The sequence below is a fragment of the Physella acuta genome, unplaced genomic scaffold, assembly GCF_028476545.2.
Source record: "Physella acuta isolate Inbredline_101_S28 unplaced genomic scaffold, ASM2847654v3 ptg000017l, whole genome shotgun sequence".
Lineage (NCBI taxonomy): Eukaryota > Metazoa > Mollusca > Gastropoda > Physidae > Physella > Physella acuta.
In genome coordinates, this window is record NW_026731537.1 from 1,371,603 (window position 1) to 1,384,699 (window position 13,097).

The following is a 13,097-nucleotide window of genomic DNA, read 5'->3' on the forward strand; positions in this document are numbered from 1 at the left end:
TACTAAATATTATTTCAAATTAATTAAAGTTTACAAGCCGCACCGAAATGTCCTCTGTTTACTTCTATCCTTCCGTTTGCGGATAAGCTTGAGGTATTGTAGTCGTTCACTAAATTGAATCAGGCGCCCTGAATTTGACGCCCTGGGCTATATTGTGAGCTCTATGGTGCATAACTTCGTTTTAAACAGTGCGATAGACTATGGATAAGAAAGGTAACTGAATCGAATCCGGGCGTCCATCGGCACCCGAAGTTCGTTTAAGTAAGTGTAAAAGACTATGAAGAAGTTGGGGTACTATAGTCGTTTACTTAGTTCAATTGGGCGGTTTCGCCGGCGCCCTAGCATGGTGCGATTTGGCGCCGCGGACTAGACTGTGAGTACTTTGCGTTTATGTTTGTGTTTTTCTGTTTGGGTTTGTGGTTGCGTTTGCATTTGGGTTTGTTTTCGATTGCTTTTTCGTTTGTTTTGTTTGTGGTTGAGTTTGTTTTTGCATTTGTGTTTTCGTTTGTGTTATGTTTGCGGTGAGTTTTTTTTTTTTTGGTTTTGGTTGGTTGTGGTTAGGGTGGGCAATGCCGGGTATATGCTGATTACTAAACACACAAGTCATGGTCCTTTACAGATAGGTTTTTCACAGAGGCCAAGGCAGGGCGGGACGGCTAGTACCATATAGTATCAAGATAAAAATGTAAGGACCAGCGTTACAAATCGCGCCATTATGTTTTCATGTTGCGGAATATAAGTTTCAGATTAATGAAAGGTCACGGATTAGCGTTAGGGTCTCATGTGCGCATTTGGATTCTGATATCTGCTTGAAGTGCATATGATATAACACTTCTTTGATTTTGTTGTTGGGTAAGTATTCTACTTGGTTTCCGTAGTTGGGTGAGTATACAACTTAGGTGATCGTAATGGTTGTTGCTTCTTATCGCTGAAAGTTGTATCTTCAGTCTGAAGAAAAAATATGTGTGTAAACTATACGGGTCCCTCTTGTGGTTGTGTTAGCATGATTAGAATCTCAGTTGAGGAAATACTTTATTAAAAGGATCATAAGTATTATAATGTCACTTTTTTTCTAGAACTATTTTAATTGACTTGTTAATTTTGATTGCACGCTGTTTTAATTAATTAATTATCGCCGTGTAAGCCAGTTGCAAGAAACTAACTCAGTGTGGCCTTAAAGGAATCAAATAAAGGTTTCTTTCAGACACTTATCTCCGGGGGCGGGGCGTACTCCGGGGAGATGCCTGAAAGAAACACTGATCCCATTAATCCTGTCAAAGTCTCACTTGGACCAGCTTCCCAACATGATGAGTTTTTTGTTTACCTTGTTCCCCAGCCCACGGCTGGATGATGCCCCGTTTGCTGACTGTATCAGTTTTTTGTTTACCTTGTTCCCCAGCCCACGGCTGGATGATGCTCCGTTTGCTGACTGTATCAGTTTTTTGTTTACCTTGTTCCCCAGCCCACGGCTAGATGATGCCCCGTTTGCTGACTGTATCAGTTTTTTGTTTACCTTGTTCCCCAGCCCACGGCTGGATGATGCTCCGTTTGCTGACTGTATCAGTTTTTTGTTTACCTTGTTCCCCAGCCCACGGCTAGATGATGCTCCGTTTGCTGACTGTCTCAGTTTTTTGTTTACCTTGTTCCCCAGCCCACAGCTGGATGATGCTCCGTTTGCTGACTGTCTCAGTTTTTTGTTTACCTTGTTCCCCAGCCCACAGCTGGATGATGCTCCGTTTGCTGACTGTCTCAGTTTTTTGTTTACCTTGTTCCCCAGCCCACAGCTGGATGATGCTCCGTTTGCTGACTGTCCTGCTGGGTGTCTCCGTCCTCCCCACGGCCAGCCACTCGCCGTACCAGCAGCTACTGTACGGCTCCACGGCCAACCTGACGTGCCGGAGCCACGACTTTAGACCGTCGCATCACGTGACTGAACGCTACCAATGGATGCTGCCCAGCAGTGAGTTCTTACATCTGTCTGTACACATAGGCCTATAGTAACTTACTTGCATACATGTCGCCTTACCCAGAGCATACGCCACCAATAAAGCTTCACCCCGAATCTTGATCGTGTAACTTCTCAAACTGTCCCCTGTTGCGGCCCATCTTCTTGATCTGTCTCCTATTCCCGTCTGCAGGTAATCTGTGCAGACCCCCCCCTCCCTCTGTCCCCCGTGGGTTCCATGTGAGGACCTGTCGGGTGGTGCTGGTTTCCTGAAGGTCCCCTCTAATCTCCCAGCACTTTTATCCTGCAACAAACTAAACATTTAACCAGCAGACAAAATTTAGCCATCAGATTTAAAATTTTAAAAAAACTAAACTTATCGGGTAATCGAATCACGATACCTAGGTAGTCTACACTTATAAAACTAGGAGGTTACCTCTACGTTAAGAGAAGATGAATCAAACAGAAATAGAGGTCATTGACCCGGGGTGACCGTAGGACTTAGAGATTACAGAAAATTACATATAACAATCTATCGTTCATCTGTATCGCGGGCTTGTATAATAAATCACGTTTGTATTTTCCACAGATCACCTGATCGATGTCAACACGATCGATGACATGAACGATGATCGCTATGAACTCTGGAACAATGGCTCCATTCTGCTGGTGAAAAACATCGATAAAGAAGATTTCGGTTTTTACTTTTGTCTTGTCATGCTGGGCGAGCAAAAATCTGTTCAAAGAATCGTTAAGCTGGGGATCAACGTGGACGGTCCTTATTTTGGCGACATGTGGGACAAATATTCTGGCAACTTAAAAACTGGGCTCATATCAGGCGGTATCGTGGCGCTTGTGATGGCGATGTTTTGCTACAACTATGACCAATATCAGGCCAAACACGATAAGCCGGCAGTCCGGCAGACGACTAACAATGTCCACTTTCCGAATTCCCATTCCATAGGCACCGACCACATCAATCCGGTTTACATCGAGGACGAATCTCTGGAGATGTCCCCGGATGTAGATCTAACCACGCCCAGCAGGCTAGCAGCAGACGAGGTTGAGGTGGAGGTCTCGCCCACACAGGATGAGCAGAAGACCAGTTTTTGACTCCCGGGAGTTCCAGCAACTTGTCCGGCAATTTATGCCACAACTTTTGACTAGTTGATATACTTTGACCAGAATGGAATTGGTCTCGCATTTTTTTTTCCCCAAAACCAGATAGTTTATACTTTATTGCAATCTTATTTGCTGCTTCTCGCTTGTTTACCAACTGAAAAGTATAAATAAATGCTTAAATAAATTCAGGCTGACAATGTTCTGAGAAAATGTTGCCTATAGATATAGAAAATTGAGACCACAGCACGTGACAGTAGGCTCAGTTATAATAAATTATACAGTAACACCATTTGATGGTAGCCTACAGTGTGTGTGTGTGGGGGGGGGGGGAGACTTTTGTAACTATGTGTGGGGAAGAGAGAGGTTCGAAAAGTATGACCACACACTCTAGCATCTTAAATAGTAACGTAGGAAAATACATTTTTGTCGTTATTTTATCATTTTTAAATATTTTTTGTAAATTTAAATTGTAGTAGATTTAAACTCATGTTGTAAATTGTAGTAGATTTAAACACTGTTATTAACAAAGTTGACCCAGCTCAAGTAATATTTGAGACAGAAATAGCCGTTTCAAAAATCTAACGTTGCAATTTAGAGTGGATGGGGGGGGGGGGGGGGGGGTAGGTTAAGGAGTGACTTAATTTTAGGGGTGTCGGTGTGTGAGGTAAAAGCGTTAACAAAGGGATGCTTTGTTTATGGGCGAGCCCTTATTAAATCTACACAAGCTGTAGCTGAGTGCTCGAGATATTACTGTCACCAACACATGCAGTTTCGTCAAAATGTTTGTAAAAGCACTACAAAAACTAGTGTGAAGGGTTATTTGTATGCGCATGTATCTGTGTGCACAACTTTCTGTTTACAGTGCACATTTTCCGTGTCACTCCTCTTTACATCCAGAGTTTCTTCCAGACATCTTTTCGGGGGTGGGGTGGGGGGTCTCCCCCCCCCCCCCCCCCGGAGAAAAAAGTCTGGAAGAAGCACTGTTTACATCTGATCCTACCCTACAACAGATTCTTTATTTGATCCTACATTACCATTCATGTCCACTAGCGCACCCACAAGTTCATTAGCGGCCAGTAATGTCCACTAGCGTACACACACAAGTTCCATTGCCAACATTCCTGACATAACTATGGCGCTACTAGACGTGTGTACATTAACAAATCGCGTCAATCACACACGGAAAAAACGTCAGTGGTGACGTGTTTCTTTAGTGTCGCCACGCCCACACATACGCGGATCTATATGTGTCGACAGTCACATACATACGCGGATCTATGTGTCGACACAGCCACTCGATTGCGTCACTAGGTTGTCAGCCCCCCCCCCCTGTACTGGATGTAACAAAACCAACATTTTTATGGCTACGTTGATTCTCCTGTTACAAAAGTATAGGCACGTGAGTTCTAGTTCTAGAGCGAAATGTTAGTCATCCTATCTAACCAGTGAGTTCACCAAAAAGGTCTGTATGTTGAAGGGAGATAAGCCCAAAATATAAGGGGAAAATACAAAGTGGACTGGAAGTAGCAGATTTTGAAAAAGAAGCAACATTGTTTATGATACTATCGTTTATCTGCATAGCACTTAGTTTTTCATTTCCAATGCTCCATAAATATAGCCTAACTTAACATTTCCTACTAATAAGGTAAATTCAACATGTATAATACATATGATTATTACATACTCGTGTGCCCCCATACATTTCATTTTTCCAGTCCCAATCACAAGTCACTGTGGTTTTAGAACTCATTAAAAACTGTCAGCAAACAACGTGGATGCTAATAAATATGACCTAGAAGTAAAATAACCAACATCCAATTTTTTTAACACACTTAACAATTATTCACACACACAAAAAAAAGATATGTGCAAAATCTTTTATTTTCTTGTAATTTTTTTGGACATTTTATATGATATAAAGGGCATAAATTATCAATACATAGGTAAATTTGTACATGAAACCACAAGAACACACATTTCTGAGATGAATTCCTGGCAATATAAAAAAGAATTCCTGGAAGCATAAAAGTAAATTTTAATACCAGACTAATGTGGTTTCCATACGTAAACGTTTTTACAAAGTATAAACGGTAAATTATATTGAAAAAAAAAAAAATATAATAAATTCATCACAACTAAAAAATGGACAGAGAATAAACTAACAGCCAACAACAGGGACTTCTGTATTTTGTTTCAACTCATTGACTTCCAAGAGAACTTTCCTACACAGCTGGACAGATTTCTTGTCACCCAGAGACTCGTACAAGCGACTTGCCTCTTTGATTAAATTTATTCTCTCACTAATTCCGCCTGTCATGGAGGATGGCAAATGACGTCCGGCCATTAAGAGAGCAGTGGCCCTCTCTCTTTCTGGATATTCAGCAGGCCCACTTTCAATGTCCTCTGTAACTATATTCAATTTAAAATGTTAATTAAAACTTGCTCATTAATTTTTTACAAAATTGACATATAAAAAACAAAATTAACATCAAATCTTTAGAGTAGGTGTAACTCACCTTTTTCCCCTGGTAACAAGCAGACTTTAGCTCTCTGTCTTATGCTTCTGTCTAGCAACTGTTGTGTGCGACCAGGACTTGCCCCAGCCATTATTCTTGATGTTGCTTCATGTAAAAATACCTGCACACAGACCATTGCATTTAACAGTGATGAATACAACATTTCAATGTACACAATCCTCAACAAAACGTGTACTACACTAGCTGCTAACCAAAAAGTTACAAGAAAATTAATGCGGTGTAGGATGTACGCTGTAAAGCCCTATATATTCACCTTTGGTAATGCAACTTTCATGTTGATAGACAGCTTTCTCAAGCTGGCCAAATCTTGCTGGAAGGCAATTAATTCAGTCTGCGAGGCAGTCCTGCTATTGGAATCTTCCTGAGTCAATTCCCAAATGTCTGTTCTGGTAGTTAGCAACCAGTCACACAAAAGGAGTTGAACACACTGAACAATGGAATAATAAAATCATACAAAACTATTTTTCAAAGGCTAACATAAAATGATTTGCCAAAAATTTATTAATTGCCAAATTTTAGAGAAATTTTTTTTACTATCCCTGATAAAGCTTTAGTATAAATTTAGAAGAACAAAAAAAAAAAGACTTAAAATTTAATATCTTAATTTTTTAAAAAATGCCATAGTTGACTAAAATTCTCATTTTAAATCACACAACAGGTAAAACAAATCTTTCACTGAAGCAGGAAAACTGTGATGGCAGTAGATGCATTCGTGATTGCACTGCAGATGCATTGCAGATTTAGACAACGCAATGCAACTACAATGCACCACGAACACCCTATTTTCAGCTGTAGCTATCGGCTCACACAAAACATATTGAAGACCTATTTGACAAAGTGGCTATTAAGAGCAAGTTTAGAAATATAAAACAAGATAAAAGTAGAGTAAACAAAAGTGAAGTATTTCCTCACCTTGACAATGGTTATATTTTCAGCTGTGTATGATAACTTTAAACTTTCTCTTAAGAGACGACCTGACCTATCACACTGTCTGATAGCTGCTTTAAAATGTTGAGAATCTGGTTGCACAAAAACTGTTTTCTTAGCTTTGTATGCCAGGTATACAGCTCTAGGAAGTGGGTCACTGAGAACAAAGATTTTCAAATTAATATTTCACTCATTATTAACAATAAGAAAACAATACACATTACTAATGATAATTAATTCAAGGATAAAAATCAACTTACTCAACCCCATGCAATTTTTTAGGAAAAACATCTAAAACAGAGTAGTTCCTTGAAGCATTTTCCTCATCTCCAATCAACCAGTAGTGAGCTACAGATACAATGTTTGACCACCACATTGCCACTTCATCCAATTCTGAGGAGCAAAATATCAATCAATCATTTGAAAATCAGCAAAGGATTTTTCTCAGTACTGATAAACAATAGAGTAAACATAAATACTTTGTAAATAATACTATCTGTTATTTTTTAAGCCAACACTAAGTGAGCTATTGCTACATATGGGACACTAATTCTAAGCAAACTCACAGTACAAACTTAAAACTAATAAAATTCTGTGTGTTATTAGACATAATTTCTCCTTCTCCCCCCACTCACCAATACAGGATCACTCTAAATGGAGTATAAACAAAAAAGCATTAAAACAACAAACCTTCAACTTTAGCTATTCCAGCTGACTGAGTAACAGAACTCAAGCAAGAACATTCAGAGAGTAGCTGTGCATACAAGAGAGGTTCATTCTGCTTGGATTTCTTAAATGGCTCATTTGGGGAAACCAAAGAAAACATGGCTTGCTCAAGTAGATGTTCTCTGAATGCTTGTGTCACTTTAGCAAGGGGATCAACTGTCAAAATTTAATATTTTTTTTTTCCATAAAAGTTGAGTCAGGAATTGACAAAGCATAGAGGTTGAAATTTGTGAATAACTAACAACCAATTTTAGAAAAAGCAAATAACTTTTTATTTAAATATGTACTAAGCTTATTTTTACCTTCTGTTCCTCTTGATGAAAATATTGAATCTTCTGTTCCTTCAAACTTGACACTGTCTACAAAAAAACGATGCCCTTCTGGGTGGCAAAGCCACTGAATATTTGCTGGCACCTGATCACCACTTTTTTTGCAGATGTAACGTGCACGGCTCAAAAAGTACCTCTAAAATTGTTTTTAAAATAATAAAAAAACTTTAGATAGTTAAATTGAAACAGAATGCACCTATCAATGAAAATTTTTAACTTTTATGATTAAATATACTTACAGCAACAAACTGGAAACCTTCAGGGAGAGAAGCTTTGATTTGAAGAGCGGCTGTTGCATAGATTCTAGCAAGGTCAAATCTGAACATAGTATCTTTGGCTGTCTCTCCCAAGTTTACAGCACTCAAGGCAAGGTTCAAACCCCAAAGACGATTGCCTTTTATGTGACCTAAACACACAATGTCATGTTCAAGTGAAAATATGAAAAAATGTAAATGTAACAGTTCAAAATGGTATATGCTTTAATACAACAAATCTTACCACTTAAATGGAGCTGGTTGAGCACATGGTATACTTCAGAAGCATCTCTAGCAGATTCTTTGACATCAATGCTGTTTGTTCCAGTCAGACTTCCTGCCCTGCTGGTTAACCATCTGCCCAAATAAATTCTGTTCAGACATTGTCGTAATATCTGCCAACACACACCAGATAAGAGATCAACATTTGATGTGGGCAATGGACGACCAAGAGCTAACAGACACTGATGAAGCTGATGGTATGCAGAAGAATAGTCAGCCTGAAATTCAAATCAATTTTCAATTGAAAAATCAATAACATAGCTACCAATAGATAGTGTATATGATATAAAATACAAATAAAGTATAATTAATGAAACAACTTACACGAGACATATCGAGATCAGTTTGTTTTCTGTGTCTCCAAAAAGCAACAGAGGCATTACTGTTCTTTTTGGTAACAGGTTCCCCAAAGATCAACAGTTTAGCCAGAACAAAACTCACTAGCAAACCATTTAGTAACCAAAGGAACAATGATGGGTAAATTCGAGAATACCAACTTTGTTCTGTCACTATAAAAAGAAAAACAAATAAGAAGCATGGAACTTAAGCAAATTTATTTTTGCTTAAATTTCCTAAAAAATTTAAATGGCTAATTATTGTAATAAAAATTGTTTTCTATTTAATATCAACCTTCCTTTTTTAAAATAATTTCTATTACACTATTTTAAAAAATGATTCAAAGAAACGTACTAGGATCATCAGATAGTATTGTTCTTGAGGGTAATCTTGATGAGTCTGGAGCAGACTGGGCAGTGTTAAAGAAATAGTTAAATGGATTGAATATCAGTATGCTGAACATGAACATACACAGGAATATTCTAGATCTGTCCAGCATGCCAGATTGACTGCTATAAATCATATCATCAGCTGGAAAAAAAAAACAGTGAAAAAAAATGTATTATGGTATGTATCAAGATTCTAAAACAAATTAATGACTGTTCAGCTACTGCAATAGTTACTAAAAATACACTTCTTACTCAACATATCATCACTGCTTGGACTGTTAGGGTTGGAACAGTCATTATCAGAAATATTAGGGCTATTAGCTCCTGATGAATTATCAGAGTAAGGAGGTGTCATGGCAGATGTGTCAGTATCAAGTACTGCGCTCTCAGTCAGGAGCAATAACTCTTGTGGATCTGAAGGAAAACAGAGAATTCAAACTGTGAAATGGGAATCTGTTCTAATTACATGGAATGACTTAAGTTGAACCTCAGAAACTAAACACTTACTTTGTTTCTTTAATATCATCTTAAGGTTCAGATTTTCTTGCCTTAGTCTGCCATTATCCCTTTGTAAATGTCGTATCATATCAATGGCTTTTCGAAGAATTGCTGATTTGTTCAACTTCAATACAAATTTAAAAAAGTTTAATACAATAAAAATGTTTTTAAAAGTCATACTTTAAGCATATACATGTAAAGGTAAATGCAGGTAGTTAATAATTGATTACAAACCTTAGCTTCAACACCTGCAACTAGATCTTTCAGTTCCACAATCTTGTCGTTTATACTGAGGCGATAACGTTTCTCAATAGCATTATGAGCTGTCCTCTTCTCTCCTTTACATTTCATCTTGGGTGCACTTGTTAGCCTGTTAATGGGCATTTTATCCCCATCAAGCACCTACAATTTTAAATCAAAACTCAATTATTATCACCATATCTAGTATTTCTTACAGGACATGAATTACAACACAAGAAGTTGGTTTAGATATGTCTAGCAAGTTATAGTGATCCATGTTAAGCTGAAGGGAGATACTAAAATAATACACCTTAAATTCTCACATCACATTACAATATGTGTATATCAATAAATGGACCAATTATTAGAGGGGAAAACATTTGGAACTGGTCCCATCCATACATGTATTGTACCAGCTAGTTTATGTCAGTATACATCATACCTGTACTGGGATGCTTGTTGTAACAATGGTATTTCCACCGTCAGTTACCAAAGTCTGAAATGGGGCAGTGGTGACAGTACCAATAGTGGGAGTTGTACTCAGTGTAATGACATTTGAGCTTGTACTTTGAAGTTCAGATGGCTGATTGGCCTTAGCCACTTGCTGGAGCAGCTGCATGAAGCAAAAGATGTCAGTGAGAATTTTAAGTAAATCAAAATTGAAATAAATGGAAATACTGTTTAGACAGATGCAATAAATAAATCAATGGCAACAATTGGTATATTGGTAGCAAAAGACCATCAGAATATTAGAGGAAAAAGATCTGATAGGCACAAAGATATACAAGCAGACATTACAAACCTGCTGCAATTGTTGAAAATTAATTTGATTAATATTCTGTACAGGAGTTGATTGCTGCTGAACTTGTTGAATAAGCTGTACTTGTGGAGCAACTGCCTGAACTTGTGCTGGTTGTGGGCGAATTGTAGCTGTAGTAGTGGTAGTATTGGTATTGATTAAAGGCTGCTGGAGAATCAGCTTTAACTGTTGTTGGCTGGTCAACTTAGGTTGAATAGTTCCACCAACAGACCTCTAAATAAGTAGAATTTCAAAAATATTACAAAATCTATTTAAACATCTTTTAGTACAGATAACTTCTTTAACTTGATTACAACAAATATCTTACTTGGTTTAAAGACTGTTGTGAGGAAATTAACTGCCTTAACTGCTGCTGTGTTTGCTGTTAATAAAAATAATAGGAATGACAAAACTGTATGTATTAAAATAAACATAACTGTACAAAACTATTACTAAAACTAAATACAAGTTCAGCTATTTTGTTTTAGCAATAATTTAAACTTAAAAAAGCTCTACTATTAGGATACATAGTTAAAAAAATAACTTCGAAAGCTAAAGTTTGCTAATATGAAGCTTTGATTAAAATAAAAATTACCTCTTGCTTTATTTTTCCTTGAGCAACATTCTGTAGCTCCAACAGTGCTTTCAAAGCAACTGTTTGGGACAACTGTCCATTGCCTGAGTTCACATTTGTGGTAGAGACTGCAGCCCTTTGAATGGCTGGTGGTTTGGCATCCTGTTTTAGTAAGCTTGGCAGCTCACTTGGTGTAGTTTGGAATTCAAACTGATATGGAATCACTGGACTAGGCTCCTGCTTTATTTCCACTTTAGGATTAACCACTGTCATCTTAAGCTCAAGATCTGTATCATCTGTAAAGGTGGTATCAAGACCAAGCTGATGCTCAAGTGGATCCATTTCCAACGTATTGTCGATGTTGAGATCGTAAGTTTGTGCGCTGAAGAGTTCAGCATCATTCTGTATATCTCCATTGATGTACTGGATAATATCTAGATCTTAAAATGATATATGAAACATTGTTATGTAATGCAAGGGCAGTACAGAATAGTGGTTGCTTGGAACAAATTTAGGCAAATAAGATCAAAAAGTATCTGATTAAAAATAAATAATATTTTGTCCAGACAGTATAGGACGACTTACAATTTTATTCTTAATTAGTTACTTTGGCTAGTAGCATAAGCCTAAAATCACAAAGTTTAGTCAGTCTGATAATATATTATAATTATAAGATCTAGATCTAGGTCTACATCCCTTATTCAGGCTTATTGCATCATCATTTACATTTGACCTAGAGGCTTGGTGTAGTTTGTGTCTGTTAGTGCCCAAAATTAATTATAGGCTTAGGCATCTACTATTTAACTATCCACATAATAGAAACCAGTGTCCTGCCTTCCACGCCTCCCCCTCCTCTCAAGAGAAAAGGTCTGAGCAATACACTGCTGATGAAGGCTAGGGCCCTAAGCCTAAGGTCTGATTACTCACAGCAACAATTACTCTGATTAGGTTACCCTGCGTGTGATTTCTAGATCTAGACAATCATAGATCTAATTTAGATATCTAAATTTTAAATCTTATTCTAAAGTTTCTACGTTTGCAGTTGAGTGAGGTGGGATATCACTAAGAAAACTACTTCTCATTTGTTATTTGAAAAAATATTTGACCTCCCACTCACTCCCAGTCATATCCGTAGGTAAAATTAGGCCAGGAGTTGAATAGACTAGATCTAGCCTATAGTATAAACCTATCTATTCTATTAAGATATAGATTTAGATCTAGACTAGATTTCTTGATTTAGATTCTAGATCTAGATCTAGAGTCTAGGTCTTGACCAGCACACACAACTTAAGTCTTGAGACAACACTGGCGTGAGTCACTTCACAGAGTTACTCACTATGACAGTCGCGCGAGTTAGGTAGTTGGATGGCTAAACAGTAAGAAAATATGCAGATTGTAAAAGGTTTTTAATTAGTCTATGTTCCTTACCATCGATTCCATCATAAGTTAAATTTTCAAACTGATTTGAAGACAAGAAATCATTTTCTAGCACTGGAAAACCGTCGGCTTCAGCCGACCACTGCTGTTGATCGGCCATCTTTAGAAAGAAGTAACACCATAAACTTTATCCAATCAGGATCCAGTCCTGTATGGGGTGATTTTTCGTCATTCGTTAGACGGGGCCTGGCACAAAATTAGAAAACACGGTAGTTCCCTAAAAATAAAATGTATCTTAAAATAAATCAGAAGTGCATCTATTTAGTCAAGAACTAGATCCTACATCTAGATTAATCGACGTTTACTTTTGTAAAAACAATGAAGAGGAGAATGTGCATTTGGGATTTTTAAAAAATGATTATATAAAGTAAATTCTAAAATGAGTTCTAAACTTAGATCTAAATATCAAGGGAAATAACCAATTTTACCCCTCTTTTTTCAGCCTTTTAAATACCCGCCCTTGGAATAATGTTTGTGTAGCAAAGGTCACAATTAAACACTTATAGTATACTTGGAGAAACAAGAAATAAATAGCATAACATTTTCATATTTTTACTTTTAACTTGTAAAACGCAGACTGGTATTTAAATGAGAAGATATCGGTCTGAAGTAGCTGAGATTCCTGAGAAACATTTCATGACTCATACTCAAGATAGATTAATATTGCACACAACTACATCCAAACATTTGCATCACGGTGTA

General features: G+C 37.4%; 2 protein-coding genes across 2 annotated transcripts; one reads left to right on the plus strand and one right to left on the minus strand.

Moving 5' to 3' along the window:
- Positions 1 to 771: 771 nt before the first annotated feature.
- LOC131937625 (uncharacterized) lies at positions 772 to 3,240 on the plus strand. The gene is made up of 3 exons (XM_059295189.1): positions 772 to 852; positions 1,778 to 1,960; positions 2,535 to 3,240. The coding sequence occupies exons 2-3, from the start codon at positions 1,789 to 1,791 to the stop codon at positions 3,056 to 3,058; spliced, it is 696 nt and encodes a 231-aa protein (XP_059151172.1). The 5' UTR covers positions 772 to 852; positions 1,778 to 1,788; the 3' UTR covers positions 3,059 to 3,240.
- A 1,690-nt stretch (positions 3,241 to 4,930) lies between these two features.
- Positions 4,931 to 12,540, minus strand: LOC131937258 (sterol regulatory element-binding protein 1). The gene is made up of 19 exons (XM_059294545.1): positions 12,387 to 12,540; positions 10,980 to 11,398; positions 10,713 to 10,766; positions 10,388 to 10,618; positions 10,028 to 10,198; positions 9,580 to 9,747; positions 9,355 to 9,469; positions 9,100 to 9,261; positions 8,813 to 8,989; positions 8,447 to 8,631; positions 8,085 to 8,340; positions 7,826 to 7,992; positions 7,560 to 7,722; positions 7,222 to 7,413; positions 6,792 to 6,924; positions 6,517 to 6,688; positions 5,858 to 6,031; positions 5,584 to 5,704; positions 4,931 to 5,476 (listed from the first exon to the last, which is right to left on the minus strand). Exons 1-19 carry the CDS (start codon positions 12,493 to 12,495, stop codon positions 5,226 to 5,228), a joined length of 3,420 nt encoding a protein of 1,139 aa, XP_059150528.1. The 5' UTR covers positions 12,496 to 12,540; the 3' UTR covers positions 4,931 to 5,225.
- Positions 12,541 to 13,097: the final 557 nt, after the last annotated feature.

Excerpts from the sequence above, each read along its gene's own strand:
- LOC131937625 (XM_059295189.1), top strand. The coding sequence starts at position 1,789 with ATGATGCTCCGTTTGCTGACTGTCCTGCTGGGTGTCTCCGTCCTCCCC. Across the intron at positions 1,961-2,534 it reads CCAATGGATGCTGCCCAGCA|ATCACCTGATCGATGTCAAC; the intron begins GTGAGTTCTTAC and ends TATTTTCCACAG.
- LOC131937258 (XM_059294545.1), bottom strand. The coding sequence starts at position 12,495 with ATGGCCGATCAACAGCAGTGGTCGGCTGAAGCCGACGGTTTTCCAGTG. Across the intron at positions 8,632-8,812 it reads AATACTATCTGATGATCCTA|TGACAGAACAAAGTTGGTAT; the intron begins GTACGTTTCTTT and ends TTCTTTTTATAG. Across the intron at positions 5,705-5,857 it reads TGAAAGTTGCATTACCAAAG|GTATTTTTACATGAAGCAAC; the intron begins GTGAATATATAG and ends GTCTGTGTGCAG.